The sequence below is a fragment of the Ischnura elegans genome, chromosome 8, assembly GCF_921293095.1.
Source record: "Ischnura elegans chromosome 8, ioIscEleg1.1, whole genome shotgun sequence".
Classification (NCBI taxonomy): domain Eukaryota; kingdom Metazoa; phylum Arthropoda; class Insecta; order Odonata; family Coenagrionidae; genus Ischnura; species Ischnura elegans.
In genome coordinates this window covers 114,102,501-114,119,908 of record NC_060253.1, presented here as the reverse complement: position 1 = coordinate 114,119,908, position 17,408 = coordinate 114,102,501, and the positions used below count along the sequence as shown (strand labels likewise).

At 39.7% G+C, this 17,408-nt stretch overlaps 1 protein-coding gene across 2 annotated transcripts in view; it reads left to right on the top strand.

Annotated features, from left to right (window-relative positions):
* LOC124163613 (phosphatidylinositol 4-kinase beta) overlaps positions 1 to 17,408 on the top strand; it is a 176,795-nt gene that overhangs the window by 133,061 nt on the left and 26,326 nt on the right. For both annotated transcript variants that reach the window (XM_046540631.1, XM_046540632.1), the window contains exon 12: positions 1,614 to 1,832. In XM_046540631.1, coding sequence (XP_046396587.1) covers positions 1,614 to 1,832 — 219 coding nt within the window. The remainder of the gene's footprint in view (positions 1 to 1,613; positions 1,833 to 17,408) is intronic.

Below are 17,408 nucleotides of genomic sequence, written 5' to 3'. Positions count from 1 at the left end.
TTTGACTACTGCTGCGGGAGCAGACGATGCTCTGGATCTCCACGCGAAGCTTAGCTTAAAAATACTTGATCTCGGCACGAAAGCAGACGACATTAAACAAATTTAAAAGTAAATTTCGATTGTATAATATAAAATCTTCTTGTAATTACCTCGTAATCTAATAATCTTGCGTGTTATTATTCGATACATCGATCGCTATAACAATCGATATGGCTTTATTCCAGAAGCGCGAATGTGTACGGCTGTTGCCGTAATTTAAGGTTAATATAATTTTGTCCAATTTTTATGATGTTTAAAAACAAACCGATGACATACTCAAAGTTGTTTTTATATTCTCCGAGTATGCTGTGACAAAAAAGAAATGACTTAGCTATACTTGTCCTCTTTCTATAAATAAATATGGGATAAATCACGGGAGAAAGACGCCGTTTTCATGTAATTGTCTTCGGGAAATCTATGAAACATAGTGATTTTTTATTCACAAGGTATTGTTTTTCAATGTAGCGCCCATTTTCTTTATTTTAAAGGTGAAAAGAGTTCAGGAAGGCGATCCTACGAGAACTACCGATAGTAATTGTAATTGTGACGACTTTTCCACAGATTGCAATTACCCCGACTGCTATTTTTTACTTTCCTCGTTAGCACGTTTTCCTGGTTAGTACGTTCATTTTTTGTGGTCCCTTCAGAAACGTACTAAACAGGTTCCACTGTATTTGAAAAGATCTCAGTTTTTGATCCCCAAGAAGTTCCGTCTACAGACATGAACCCTGACTTAAAAACAAAAAATTCATGGCCTGGAATCAATGGAGACAGAGAAGTTGATGTTGGGGTTGGGAGAATTACAGAAATTACTACAAAAGTAAAATTCCCGGGGTTCAGTGGATGTAATTAAAGCAATCCAGGAGCTCAAATGTCTGAGACATCGTTTGCATCTAAGTGCCTTAAAGCAATTTGGATACCTTCTGCAAACATGGACTGAGAAAGATTTCTTTCCTGCTATAGCACTGTGTTAACAGATAAGAGAACAAATGTAAAAGATGACAACTTGATCACAATAGCAATATTTCATTGGAAACTACAGACATTTAAAAGTAATTTCTCTCTATGTAAGCTAGATACATGTATACGCGAAGGATAAATATGTAAAATAGGTTAATTCAGTCAATACTCCATGTACATTATTGCTTTAATTATTCTCGATCAGTAATATCCTAAATTTAAGGCAATGGGTGGGCCACTGCCCTCAATCAACATAAATTACTTTGCCGTTAAAATAACACCGATTTCAGGGCAAAATAACATCGCTTTTGTAGAAAAATAACACCACTTTTGGCTATAAAATAACCCCACCTTTTGCATGTCCCTAGTCATAACTAGTGATTTTCCAGACTTTTACTATAATTTCTTAAGGCGCTCAATGGCAATTTGCACTGTGAAGACGTGTTGCTAAATTGGGAATGTCAGTGACCAAATTTAACTACATATTTTGTTCTGAAGAGGTGAAAAATTTTCTGTGTGACTAAGATTTATTTTTTGTACTGTAATATTTATTGTTAAGAGGTTTTCTGTGAGAAATCAATTGTTCACTGTAAGGTGCATCTTATTTTTTGCAGGATTGTTTGTCTTTCCGGAGATTCAGGTTTGATAGAGACCATCCCAAACACGGTGTCGTTGCACCAGATGAAGAAGCACTTGGGCCTGACGCTGCCCGAGTACTTTGCCCGAGAATTTGGGGAGTCCAATTCAGAGCGATTTCTCACAGCACAGAAAAATTTTGTTTTCAGCTGTGCTGCTTACAGCCTGGTTTGCTATCTTCTGCAAGTGAAAGACAGGTAATTATACAATTGCATGCTGTGTCTTTCATTTTTCTCCTCACCTTCTAATTCTTCTAAATATTGGTTTCAATGGGGAAATTAATTGAGCTTATGAGAGTTCCCTTTATAGGATTACTACCGTATGTGTCTGAATATAGTCCCCCCTTTTTTTCCAAAAATGCCTGTGTTAAAAGTAAAGGGGGGGGACTATATTCGAATGCATTTTTTAAACTTTTGCTGAAATTGAAGCCTCAAAATTGGGGGGGGGACTATATTCGTTGAAATATGGTAATTGTCTCACTTTTGCATAGATTTTGAGGTTTTGGTAAAAAAAAACTTGCCAGGTCTAATACCTTGTTAAAGTTTAAGAATGGATCTTGTTTTGAATTCAAGAAACAGAAGCAGGCAAGATATAGTGGAATGAAGTCCTTTAAGTATTGAAATACCGTATAAGCGTGTGTAAGAGGCGCACACGTGTAAGAGGCGCACCCCTATTTTGAGGATCGAAGCTATGAAGAAAAAAAATTTTGCAACAATTTTTTTTATCCTATCGTGCGGTGTTGCAGACGTATGCCTGGAATTTCGACAGTTATCGAAATGTCCTCTTTCAGTACTATTTGAAAGAGTAAATTTTGATAACTGCGGCGGCATAAGAGGGAGTAGAAAGAGTTCCGATCCTCTCTTTGCATACGCCATCGCTCTACGTTGCTTGTCCTACTCACTAACAATTTTGTTTAAAAGCTCTCGCAGGAGTATTGTAATAGAATTGCAGCCGTGGAAAATTTTAAGTCAAAACACGACAGGCAAATGGCATGAGCTTTCCCAAGAGATTGAACAACAATCGGGGCAATCTCAGCGCCGTAGGATAATAACCACGTCGTAGATTTAAGGCCCCTTGCACACACCGATTTTGGACGGCCGGTAAAATATCGGCCGTCCACATTCCAATAGTGAACAATGGGAGAGCATTGGAGCTTGCACACGTACCGACCACACGCCGGCACCGGCAAAATGCCGGTTAGCTGCCGGCCATTGTCACTGTGGATCGCCGGCGCCGGCTCAAAAACATAGCAACGCATCGTTTGACCGGTAAAAATCCGGCGTGTGTGCAAGCATCGCTTCGCCGGTAAAATATCGGCCAATATTTTACCGGCCGTCCAAAATCGGTGTGTGTGCAAGGGGCCTGACGGAACTACACTCGGCTCTCCATCAGCCAATGCCTCTGTCGTTTTTTTCCTTTCCGAGACTCCACAGGAAAATATCAAGTTACAGGGGGACAATGGAAACGTGTTTCATCCCTACCCCATTCCACCAACTGACCTTTTTCGGTCTACCAGGTTCAATTCCCCGAGTTTCTGGAGGTCAAATGCTACGTGAGTCACCTTCTGAGCTCGAAGATATCTCGATATCTTTCAGCAATTGTATGACACGCACGAGGTTCTAAAAAGAATTAGACCTAACGCAACGTATGTCTGACATCATTTAAGTTTTTTGAGCTCTAAATGATTAACACAAAGATTTATAGCTAAACTAAGGCTACTAATATTCAACATAGTCCAAACAGCACAATTTCGGAAGAAACAAGCGTAGCATAAGCGCATTCAAACAAGACGAGACGGACTGGAAACTCAGGCAACGCAAACTGCGTATATCGCATTGCTGCGCCTTCGCCCCTTCGCTTTAAAGGCAACGACGTCACATGCAAGAAGGGACGTGTTCTTCCCTTTCTCCTTCGCTCGTAGCTTTAAATACGGAGGGGAGGGAGCCCTCTTCCCCTCGACCTCTCCTTCAGCGCTCTTCACTTATAAGCATTTCCGATTTCTTCTATCCACCATTAAGTCCAACAATGAGCACACTCGTTCGAATTTTTTCAACCGCAGGTTGTGACACCAATATTACTATATGGAGTATAAATGCCGCGGGATGCCCACTCGTGGCAATGAATTTAGCGCGCGCTCCGGAGCGAATCACCCCGCGCGATCTTTTCAATGTTCACCTCTGGGGTACCGACGTGACGGCGCGATGCTTGCAAGAAATTCAAACAGGAGCATTTTAAAAATACGTCACTAAGGGAGAGACTCCCCTGCCTGCCGCTTGATTTTGACCCAGGGTTTCAGATGACTGACTCACGCTGAAAACCAAGGCCACTCAGTTCCCCTTGAACTTGCAACCGGTGAAGGGGAGGGGGGGAAGATAAGAAGTTTGTGTAAGAGGCGCACCCCCATTTTCGGCTGCAATTTCTGGGAAAAAAGGTGCGCCTCTTACACGCGCTTATACGGTAACAGAGAGATGGCACTTTTCCTCAGGTTTATTTTTGAAAGTACAAAGCATTTCAACCGTCAGGTCATTATCAAGTACAATGAGGATTTTTGGTTCTGGAGCTGTATTTATAGAAGGGACGGATGGGTGACGGGTGGAAGGGGAAGGTTGGGAAGGGTATGCGTCATTGGGTGGTGTGCTTGGGGAATGGTGATATGGGTGGGGAGTGGCCAAAAAATGTGTGTTCGTGCATTAGAGAAATGCCTCCACCTTGCACGGTTTCCAATTTTTCCAGATTGTCCAGGCTTCGGCCTTTCCTTCCCACATGGAGGATCTTTGAGTCAAAATCACTAGAAGTCTTACTTTTTGTGCTTGCGTAATGCTTAAGAAGACAATTTTATATTTCATATTGGAAAAAATATCACCATTGTGTGGCGTTACGTCTTTAAATCTTCCAGATTATGAACGCAAGCCCTAGACACAGGGAACTCCTATCGTCTGTCACTAGCTGGATGAGGGAAAGACTCCACAAACAAGAATAATTAGCACTCGAAGAAACAATTATCACAAAATTATGAGTCATTTTCAATCAATATCTATTACAAGTAGAAATATTGAAAATCAAAATTATTACAGAAAACTAAATTAAGAAAGAAGAACTTTGTACTTTCACATTAATATTTAATCACGACCATGGTTTCAACGTTAGACGTCATCATCAACGCAATTGGACCGCAATTTGAATTTCACTTACGAAATAGAAGAAAATAACTCTCTCAACTTCCTAGATCTTAAAGTCACTAAGGTCAACAATCACCTCGAGTTTTCAGTCTTTCGGAAAAACTCCTATACGGACCAAGTGATCCACTCCAGTTCAAGACATTGTTTTTCCCACAAGTTATCAGCCTTTCACAGCATGTTACATAGGTTGCTGCATATTCCGATGTCCCCTGCCAAGTTCAATGAGGAATTAAACACAATTAAACTAATTGCTAAAAATAACGGATACAACGAACAGTTAATTGATAGCTTATATCGGAAACAATTAAAAAAACAAGCAGTGGGAGAAATTTATGGATCCCGAACGCGACAAGAATCCACGGCCAAGTGGCGTAGAATCCTTTTTTTAAAGGACATTGGGCCGAAGATATACAAAAAGGTGCCCAAGGATAAAATTAAAGTTGCGTTTTACAATAAATCCAACCTCAGGAACATTCTTTCCCTCACCAAAGATCACATCCCAAGAGAAGAAAGGAGTGGGGTGTATAGACTAAAATGTGAATGCAACGCGGTGTATGTTGGGCAAACGGGGCGACAATTTCAAGAGCGGGTAAAAGAACATCAAGCCTGCCAGAGAAATAAAAAGACTACTTCACAATTTGCTATACATTTGTTAGATAACAATCATCAAAGTGATTTTGTGTTTGAAGTGCTTCATTATGAACCTAAAGGACCTAGATTAGACGCTTTGGAACAAATGGAAATTTTGCAGCACGTACGTTCCAATGACAACATTGTAAACGAATTTTTGTATGACTACCATTCCCCTCTTTTAAGCCTCCCACTCCTAAATTCCTGGGCTAATGACATGACGAACTCTTCGGCCTCTCTCTCTCTCTCACCTGAACCCCCCCCCCTCCACTTGCCGTGCCCCCCATAAGGGTGCCTCCTCCCCCTAACTTCCATACCACATGACCAAGGTTTTTTTCCCCCCTCCCTCTTCTCTGTTAACCAATCCTTTCAACCTAATTACCTTCCTCCCTCCCCCTCCTAGCCTGGTATAAAAGGATGTGATGGACCTCTGTAGAGTTCACCTGATGATGACGTCTAACGTTGAAACCATGGTCGTGATTAAATATTAATGTGAAAGTACAAAGTTCTTCTTTCTTAATTTAATTATGAATCGCTTTCACATAGTTACGCCTCAAACAATTAATTACAGAAAACATCGATGATATTTAATAATCTCATTGAATGCAAGCTGTATTTGCCTGACAGAACTGAAACTGATTTTTATGAAAATCACTCTCTCAGCCGACCGATCTATTCACATGGGGCTGACCAAACCCCCAGCAGTTTCAGAGTGGAGGGGAGGAGGAGTGGGGGAGGGGGAAATAGCGCGATGCCCAAGTTAGCTGCATCGGTGTTAAACTCCCGGTAGGCGCTCATGTTGACTGGAACCTCTTTAACACTTCTCGTCATCCAAACGGGTTGGGGGAGATAAGCGTACCACCGGGTCTCCTCTCCTCTATCTCCTGGGTTGGAGGCAAAGCCAAGTGGTGTGATAGGTGGTAGAGGCAAGCAATTGGAATTCAAGGAGGGGAAAGACATAGTAGGATGAGTTGTTGGAGGGAGAGAGAGTTGTGATAGGACAAGTGGAGTACTTCGCACTCCAAACTGCATTCTTATGCCGCAGCACCCACTTCCCCTTGATTGCCAGGAGTAGGTATTCCTCTGCCGTACTAGCTATATAAGTAGAGGTCGGTGAAAGTGGTTTTATTTTTTGCTAAAATTCGTTTTAAAACCATGTGATTTCGGTGTTAGGAAAATCTTGGCGGTGTTATTTTAATGCAACAATTTTCCCATGTTTATAGGCGTTTTATTATTTTACGCTACACGTTTCATGAATGCTTATACTTTTATTAAGCATTTTACATAACTTTTAACACGATTTTGTCTACAAAATTTCTGACAAAACGAAATGGAAGAAATGGTTCAACTTATATTGGTTGAAGGTATATGAATGGTTCAAGTATGTAGTCTTGGTGAATACGATGGGCAAACAGCAAATTCCCTCTACCTTATATGTGTATACTTCGAGAGCCATTCCATAATTTATGGATTGTCGAGTTTCTCTACACTAAATAAAGCCTTTAAAAATGCTTAAGTAGTAGCAACAACAAGCTCCTCCTTTGCTTTCTTTGACTGAGTGACTGTATGTTCAAGTGATAGCTGTTGTTTTGCGGGTCGCCTTTCTTTCGCACGTATATGTGTATCGCTACTGATGCGCTTTAACAAAGTGTCACATCTTTCAAATTCAAATCTTTTATCGTAAACTTTGCACAGTAATACGCTGTCTTTCACATAAAATCCTTCTCAGGTGAATTCACTTGCTGTGGTATGAACAGTATCACTAGCTTTTGACATTTTAAAATTCCTATCCTACGTTCAATATTTAACCCTAGAACGATGGACTGGGTCCAATGGACCCAGTTGGTAGTTTTAAAAGTTTATAATTATGCCAAAAATGCACGAAACTTATTTTGACATCGTGACTTTTCCTAAATGTATGTCCTCTTTAACATAGCAAGAAATAACGAGAATGGGTTCACAACATTTTATAGTATACTACAAAGTTACATAGTGGACGGACTGGGTCCATTGGACCCAGTCGACTATTTTCAATGCTATGGGTAATTTATTTCAACTTATCAGCAATTTTCTTATTTAATTTTTATTTTTGTGAGATTCAATATGTAAGGAGTTATAAACAGTGTTGCAGGCGATATTTATTACCAATTAGTGGGCAATTTTTATGGATTAGCATGAAGCCTTTCATATGCTCTTACAATGTTACATTTAGAGTGATGCGGTCAGAAACATGTATCCACATCGTTTCGTAATGGGTGGTTTTTGCAACTTTCTCTGGTTTGATGCATACGCAGTGTGAATTATCTACATTCAGTCCCATAATCTGTCAGTTTTATATGTGAGACCGTTCATCTAGCGTATGAGGAGCTTTCGTGGTGGTCAGTCAGAAGTTATGCTCGCAAGCTGGAGTGGTCTTGCTGCCTGCCGACGTATGCAGTTATTCCACCTACCTAACTGAAGACATTGAAGAATTTGAATTCCATCATTACATTTTGATGCCGTACATGGTAAGTACAAACCTTTATGGGTTATGTAAAAGATTATACTTTTCCATTGTAATGTACTACTTCAGTATTTACCTCATTTATCAAATCGTTTACTTCTCAGATGGATTAGTTAGATGAATGGTGTATTGATTTCCATCAACTATGATATACAGCCATTTCATTATCTTTACAGGATGCTTGGTGGTACCAAATTTCGTGTAGTGAGGTATTGATGGGACTGAATTCATAGAGTGACTATTGATTTACCGTGTTGTTGAGGAGATAAAAAATCGAGGTAATTTTTGTGGTAATAATAAAAATAGCATTTTTTATAATTATTATAAAAATTAGTTATTCTAGTAAAATTATCGACCTCTTTGAATTGCTTGATGGTATCAGAAGCATAATACGAGAGAGTATTTTGCTAATGTTTACCTCAATTCACAACCAAGGAGTAGCACGAACAATGTTATCTTCCATTTATATCTAAGTAAAGTTTGGAATGAAAAATTGATAAACATTGTCACTTTATTCACAGGCTTGCTAATAGTGACACACACTTGGAGAAAAATTCATCTAACGAATGCAGAAGGACGCGTTCAGCATCTAAACATACAGCGCTGACAGGAGGAGGGTAGTAGTGACTCCGATGGAGATGAAGCCTAAAATGTTGAATGAGGATGGAGAAGAACTGAACCGTGGGCGACTTTTCTACATCTTGCTGAGAAGATGATATAAATACGAAAATGGGGACTTTCTATCCGGAGAACATTTTTATTTCACGCAATCTGAAAGAGGACTGGTAAACAAAACCTCATGCCACTAAAAAGGGTAGAACGCGAAGGCGTAATATTTTGTACGCCGTGCGGAATTTTTATTCTGTCTTCTGCTCTTTTGCTAATTTTGCGTCCTAACATATTTGATGTTGTTAGAAAATGGACCGCCATTGAAAGGCATATAGTTTTCAAGCTTTGTAGAATGAAGAAAATGACTCTGAAATAAATAAGGTTCTGGGATATACTAATTTTTATCGTTTTTACAATTCAAAAATGAAGTTTCACAACTTTGGAGTAAACTAGATGGGCGATCAATATTCCACAGTGTATTAGGGAGGGTTAGAGTAAAACAATGACTGCGGGTTATTCGAATTGATAATGCGGCAGAAATGAGGAAAAACAAAGACGAAGATAAGTTTCCGACTATTAGAGAGATATTTGATAGGCGGAATGAATATTGGAAATATGCATTCGTGCCAGGATCCTGCATGACAGTTGACGAACAGTTATTGATGTTCCGTGGGCGCTGTACCGTGCTTTAGACAGTTTCTTTCATCAAAACCAGGAAGGCATGGAATTTAAATTTTGAGTAAAATTAAAATTTTGGCGGCAAGTGGTAGAAGTGATTCATACAATTGGAATATCCAACTTTACACTGGTAGAGACTCTAATAAAAGCCGAGAGGTCAATCAAGGTAAAAGATTAGCTACAGTTATGGTTCGGGGACTAATCAACCAGAAACATAATATGTGAAAGTAGGCCGCCTACTACTTTCCAAAGGTTTAGCAATTGTAGAGATCATGAGGTACAATAAACGAGGGATTCCACCCGATCTCACGTCTATAAATGCCATACAGCCCACAGGGTTTTCTAACAAAGTGGTATCTCATGAATCTCATGGCATCCAAGAAAAATAAACTATCGGAAGAATTGACAACGAGAAAAAGAAAATGTGACACACTCCTTGACAACCTAGGAAATTAAGTGTCGCAAATGCAACTACAAAAAGGATAGAAAGACACGAACATCCTCTTCACAATGTGCGCAAAATATATGCCTAGAGCATTCAGAAATTTTATGCAAGCGATGCTTGTTGTAGTATATCGGTTTTTAATAACATTTGTAAATGCATCATGATTTTGTTTCATTTACTTTGTTACATATCTTATTTATCATTGAAATAAATCCATTTTGTAATTTGTGTTGATGTAATTGTGCAAATAAACGTTTATAAAAATGGGAAAGTTGGAGTGATATTTCTGGTAGAGGGAATAATATTATGCTTTGCTGCAGAATTAGCATCCAAAAAATAATTTAATAGTAATAAAGACGTGAAGAAATATGTTGAGGAAGTAAATAAGATGGAAACCATCACTTAACTCAGCCAAAATTGATCATAAACTGGTAATATTGTGTAAAAAAGTTTTAGGGTCCATTGGACCCAGTCAGGCTACTACGCGATAATTTGTTTTCAGTCTTCCTAGGGTTAAAGCTGGAACTACGATAAAAAACGGTGCAACCGCAAAACACAACCTATCATGATGGTGTTTTCGAACAGTGCTGGGTAGCTACGGTATAACCATAGTACTGTATAGCTTACAAATTGGCCGAAATGTTTCGTGTCGTGGGTTCCCTTTCGACACCTCTCACCCAGCGCCCTGATTATGTAACTGTGAGAAGGGTGAGAGCGATGTCGTTGCCAGGGGCAACGCGATTCCCACGACGGAAGGTGATAGCAGCGATTATGAAACCGTGATCGCTCCCTTTATCACGCTGCGAGCATCACCGGCCTATCACGTTCGAAACTCATGGTGACAAGCATATGCTGACAGAAAAACGAGCACTAAATGCATATATTAGCAAAAAATTATTGTTTATGTAATTTAAAAATGCCCTTTAATCGATTAAAAACCATTAATTATTTCAACTGGAGTGCTCTATTGACTTTATAGTTGTCCACGTTGTTCAATTGTTATATGCGCATTGTGGTGAATTCGATTGAGCAGCATTATTTTCACACAGCAAATTGGAAAGTACTGCTATTTGAAGTACATCCGTGATTCAAACGTCAATTACTTTATATCGAAGTTAAATTATCAACATTTGCCAAGTATGTTCTCCAACATATCAACATCGTTAAACTCTTTTTCAATTTTTAATCATCATAAATCAACTATTAACTAACTATTCAAATCGCTAGCGCGATTACACTTCCATTATCATTTCAACATTAATTAGTTTCAATCCAAGGTAATGACTTTTCGACCATTCTCTACGATGTAGCAAATAATTTGCAGCATCTCCCGGCGAACATTAGCATAATAGATTACGTTATCACTCATCTAAAAGTAATACTTCACTTTCCCCATAACTTTACCATAATACGAGTACTTAATTATAATATTATCTATTGGCGAAGCGAAGTACTTAGCTTTGAACTGCCTCCATTTTATGTTTTAGTTGTTTGTTATTGTTATTTCAAACTCTCCGCAGACGACGTATTCTCGGACAGAGATGTGTTGAAGGATTTCATTGGCTCTTCAGATTTCTCAATGATACCAACCTCACGCGATCGTACCTGTATGATACGCGCGATGACCGTGGCTTACATGATCGCGTGATACAGCGGAACGTGATAGGAGAACGTGATGGTCATCTCTCGCCGTCGTCGCTGTCACATTTACATAATCGAGGTGCAGGTGTTGAGGGAAGGTAGGACAGCAGCCAGATACAACAAAAGCACTTAGTTATGATTACAGCTGTTACCAATCGGTCAGGAAAGGCAGTGAAAGAAGCACACATAACAAAACATAATCGGATTCAAAGAAACTTGAAAAATTATTTCCCAATAATCGATCCTGTAACATCTAGAATGAGATGCTTTCTCACCAGAAGAATTAGAAATTAGATTTGGCCAAGGTCGACACTATTTTTTTGCATTTTACCTCAGTGAGAGCCGAATATTCGACGATCCCTCTGCTAATAAGGAGAACCCCATCTCCTCCTATCCTTTCTGTTCCTTCCTTCCCTTCCCCCAACTGCTAGCACTTCATGCTTTCAAATAACCGTACGTGTCTATGGATGCCTTCAAACGAATCGAATCGGGGAGTTGACTGCACGGTGCTGTTGATGGGCCATTTCAATCCGGCACGGCGGTGCGCTGCCTAAGGCGTGAAATACAGTCAGTGCTACATTGCGGCCGTTGTCTGACGAAACGACTTTTCGCCGCCCGCTGTTCACGTCACGACACCCTGAAATTCGGGCCGCTTTCAGATGAGACGACTCTCTGCCACGCTGTGGGCCGTACCGTGAACGGCGGCCCGGTCCCAGCCAGCGGCCATGTTTAAGTCAACGAAATTGTTACATTAGACCCACACTCAAGGTTTTCCTGCTTCAAGTTACCCCTTAACGCTGCGTTGCGGTGAGTCACCCGATTTACTGCTCGGCATTGACGCGTACCGGGCACGAGCCAATTGACCTTGGAATCGGAATGAGATAGAGCAAATGAACCTCGGTAGCGTTTAACAATGGATTATGACTCATTAGATATTATTTTTTTGCTAATCCACCTAAAATCGCAAATAACGCAAAATTTTGTTTTTATTTACCGATTTCTCGTTATTTTGTGTTATTTCGTGATATCGCGTCTCGCAAAATTCACAGACCTCTATATATATACGTCTTGATCTCTAGGTGGGCTGGGTCGAAGGGCTGCATCAGAGGGCAGCGTCGAAGGGCATTGTTTGAAGGATGGAGTTCGTAGACAAGAATTCGGAGACTTCGAGTCGAGCCTTTCAGTCAAAGGGCCTTGGGCGAAAAATCTTTGCGTGAAAAACCTTTGTGCGAATAAGTTTGAAGGAATTTCTGGGGAGTGTTACACTAAAAAATGCCACATCCTCTGTGAGAAAATGACCACAAAATTGCCTGAACTTGTGTATAAAAACACATCCACCATAAAATTATAAATGCACAAAGAAACATTTTCAAGACTTCACAGGTCCACTGGATTCCTCTTGATGAACCCCCATTTGTTAACCTTCATAAACGTCACCAAAGAGCCACAACAGAAGATTGAGAAGTATGGGTTTTAACCTCTCCTCAGATGCACGCAGCAACCCAAGAGAAATTTAGGGTTGAACAACAAAATATACCTCATTTTAATTAAATCATTAATTTTACAAGTTTATTCATGTGTATGATTTTAAACAAATAATGATTAGTGTTGCAATAGAAGCAGTATTAAATAAATATTCAGCGCAAGATATGTCTCACTCAAATTGTTATACATTGGCATTATTATTTCTTCCTTGAAATCCTCCAAGTTTGTGATTACTATAAGTCCATAAGTAAGCATCAATATAAAATCCTCTAATAATTCAACAAGTTTACATATTATGCACAGATTGCACTAATTTCCTTATATATTAACAAATTATAAAATGCGTGTGGTAGTCATGTCAGATATTGATCAAGAAGTGAAAAAAATGCTACTGTAAACTCTCGATTATACGAAGTCAGTGGGACTGGAAAATTGGCACTTCGTAAAATCGAGTTTCGTAATTTCAAACTTTTTTCATAAGTCACGAAAAAATGTTCGCTTTTGTTTCCTCCGCCCTTTTTTGTCTTTAGTGGCCTTATTTAAATGTTTTAGGTGGTTATTCACGGTAGAATTCTTAGAAAAGGCTTTTTGTTAATCATTAAATAACTATACCACCATAAAATTCCCATTTCTTTTCAATATCAACGATCGCTTAAGAAATTCCCGGCCAGTTTAGAAAACGTAATCAAATAATGAATTGCAAAGTTTATTATAAGAATTTAATGTTATAAATTTGTGATTAGAAGAGAATAGCAACTATTAAGTACGCAAAATATAGATACCTCCGTATCTATATTTCGCGTTTCTATAGTATATCTCCGAATATAGTCCCCCTCTGAATATAGTCCCCCCCCCTAATTTTGAGACCCCAGTTTTGGGAAAAATTTTAAAATGCAAAGGAAGGCAGTTTTTCTGTGGTTAGCAAGTTAAGATTCTAGAGTCAATAAAAACTATTTATTCTGTGAATAATAAGAACAAATCTGTTCACACATTTTCCATCACAACAAAATAACTATTCCTAAAATATATTGTTATCCATTGCATGTATCAGTAATTTATAGTTCCTTAACCAGATGTAATGAAGTAATGAGAAAATTTTTCAACTATCCAAGGCTATTGTATTTTTTTAAACATTCACAAATTATTAATATTTTTGATTTCCAAATGACTACAGACAATGTAAATATATAAGCTTTAACATAAAGCCCATAAACAGTATTGCATTTGGCCCTGAAACTTCCTTAGACCCAGTGTAACACACCCATCAAGTCATGTCAAATCCAATTGGATGTCAAATCCAATTTGATTTGACATCCATTGGATTAAGTAAGTGACAAGAAGAATTTAGGAAATCTAAATAAAATTGTGTTAAATAAATTATAAATATTATAGAAATATTACCATCTAATGCCTGCTAAGCAAAATAATTAAACTACAGGACTTGCAAATATCAAAGTAATAAAATTAAGAAATAAACTTTTTCCACCAAACATAAACACTGAAAAAATATGTTATCAATTTTCAATGCCTCGTTGCGAATCATTGCCTAAGTTACACAAAGAGTTTCTGCTCTGCATTTGCGCACAAATTTGACGATATTTTCCTCTAATTCTATGAATCTGCCGCATCGAGACCCCCGAAATAACTTCCGCGATGTATTAGCGCTTTGCAATCTTTCCAAAGACTTTCTTTCCACGCCAAATTTTTCAGCCGTCATATGAATACTGTGATTTACGGCGCATTCTGCAACGGCTATTTTTAAATTGGCATCGAAACTCCGTCTTTGATGGCTTCTAATCTGCCGCAGGATTGATCCTCATCTTTCTACTTGATCCATCACCTCACTGTTGAGCGTAAAATTATTTTAAATAGAGAAAATATCGCGGAAATAATTGTGAAATATTATGTGACGTAAATTATCGATTCTTCTTACCCTGGCGAATTGAAGATATTCCTCCATAAATTGATCGCACTTTCGATGCTGAGTCGCTGGATTTCGATCAAATGCAGTAATGCCCGCGCTTCTGGTTTAAAGCCATTGATTATTGCGCCTTTTCAGAAACAAATGCATAACTATTGCGCATTCTTGTTCTGTGAAGGCGGTAAAGGCAGTGGTTGTAAACACCATAGAGGTTACCTCTATGGTAAACACGAACCGCACGAGCACATGGACGTATAGTAGCTACGGCCGCAATGAAATGCGAAATCGTCACGAAAGGTTTACTTTATCTGTTTATTTTTCGCAATGATTTTAATCGTGTTACTATTAAATGAGCGACGGGTACATATGCTATTGATTCAATTCTAGTGTTCGATTAGTGATAGTGTCTGTTTAGTTTTGATTTCAATTACCGTATAAGCTTGTGTAAGAGGCGCACACGTGTAAGAGGCGCACCCCTATTTTGAGGATCGAAGCTGTAAAGAAAATATTTTGCGGCATTTTTTAAATCCTATCATGCGGTGTTGCAGTTGTATGCCTGGAATTTCGACAGTAATTGAAATTTCCTCTTTCAGTACTGTTTGAAAGAGGAAATTTTGATAACTGCGGCGGTGATAGCGGTATAAGAGGGAGTAGAAAGAGTTCCGATCCTCTCTTCGCATACGCCATCGCTCTACGTTGCTTGTCCTCTCACGAACAATTTTGTTTAAAAGCTCTCGCAGAAGTATTGCATTAGAATTGCAGCCGTAGAAAATTTTAAGGCAAAACACGACAGGCACATAGCATGAACCTTCCCAAGAGATTGGACAACAATCGGGGAAATCTCAGCGCCGTAGGATAATAACCACGTCGTAGATTTAAGGCCCCTTGCACACACACCGATTTTGGACGGCGGGTAAAATATCGGCCGTCCACATTCCAATAGTGAACAATGGGAGAGCATTGGAGCTTGCACACGTACCGACCACGCGCCGGCACCGGCAAAATGCCGGTTAGCAGCCGGCCATTGTCACTGTGGATCGCCGGCGCCGGCTAAAAAACATAGCAACTTATCGTTTGACCGGTAAAAATCTGGCGTGTGTGCAAGCATCGCTTCGCCGGTAAAATATCGGCCAATATTTTACCGGCTTTCCAAAATCGGTGTGCGTGCAAGGGGCCTAACGGAACTACACTCGGCCCTCCATCAGCCAATGCCTCTGCCGTTTTTTTCCTTTCCGAGACTCCACAGGAAAATAGGAAAATTTCAAGTTACAGGGGAACAATTGAAACGTGTTTCATCCCTACTCCATCTCACCAACTGACCTTTTTCGGTCTACCAGGTTCAATTTTCCGAGTTTCTGGAGGTCAAATGCTAGGTGAGTCACCTTCTGAGCTCGGAGATATCTCGATATCTTTCAGCAATCGTAAGACACGCACGAGGTTCTAAAAAGAATTTTACCGAACGCGATGTATATCTGACAGCATTTAAGTTTTTTGAGCTCTAATTGATTGACACAAAGATTTATTGCTAAAACAAGGCTACTAAAATTCAACATAGTCCAAACAGCACAATTTCGGAAGAAACAAGCGTAGCATAAGCGCATTCAAACAAGACGAGACGGACTGGAAACTTCAGGCAACGCAAACTGCGTATATCACATTGCTGTGCCTTCGCCCCTTCGCATTAAAGGCAACGACGTCACATGCAAGATCGGACGTGTTCTTCCCTTGCTCCTTCGCTCATAGCCTCGTAGCTTGAAATACGGAGGGGAGGGAGCGCGCTCCTTCCCCTCGACCTCGCCTTCAGCGCTCTTCACTTATAAGCATTTCCGATTTCTTCTATCCACCATTTAGTCCAACAATGAACACACTCGTTCGAATTTTTTAAACCGCAGGTTTAGACACCAATATAATTTTCAGTTGCAAAAATCCTCATATTAGCGTCTGAAGATGATTTTTGAAAAATCAGGTGCTCAACGTAATGGAAATTGCTCGGCAAGACAGATGTTGACTATTAACCAGGTATGTCCTTCAAAACGACGCGTTTCTATACGTTTGATAAGCGATTACACTATGCAGTATAAATGCCGCGGGATGCCCACTCGTGGCAGTAAATTTAGCGCGCGCTCCGGAGCGAATCACCCCGCGCGATCTTTTCAATGTTCACCTCTGGGGTACCGACGTGACGGCGCGATGCTTGCAAGAAATTCAAACAGGAGCATTTTAAAAATACGTCACTAAGGGATGAACTCCCCTGCCTGCCGTTTGATTTTGACCCAGGGTTTCAGATGACTGACTCACGCTGAAAACCAAGGCCACTCAGTTCCCCTTGGACTTGCGACCGGTGAAGGGGAGGGGAGGAGATAAAAAGTTTGTGTAAGAGGCGCACCCCCATTTTCGGGTGCAATGTCTGGGAAAAAAGGTGCGCCTCTTACACAAGCTTATACGGTATTTATTGTTTTGCGTCATAAAGTGATCAGTGTCGATTGAATTATTCTAACAATACTTTTCCAAGAAAAATTAACGGCTACCCGATGGATTCCGTGAAAACGCGTATTCGATATGCTATTTGAATCGGAAGAATCGTATCTTTACAACATTTGTGGCAAAAATTGTCTTAATTTCCGGTAAAACGTGGCAGTATTTACTCATATCTTCGATTATAATCCTCATAAATATACTCAA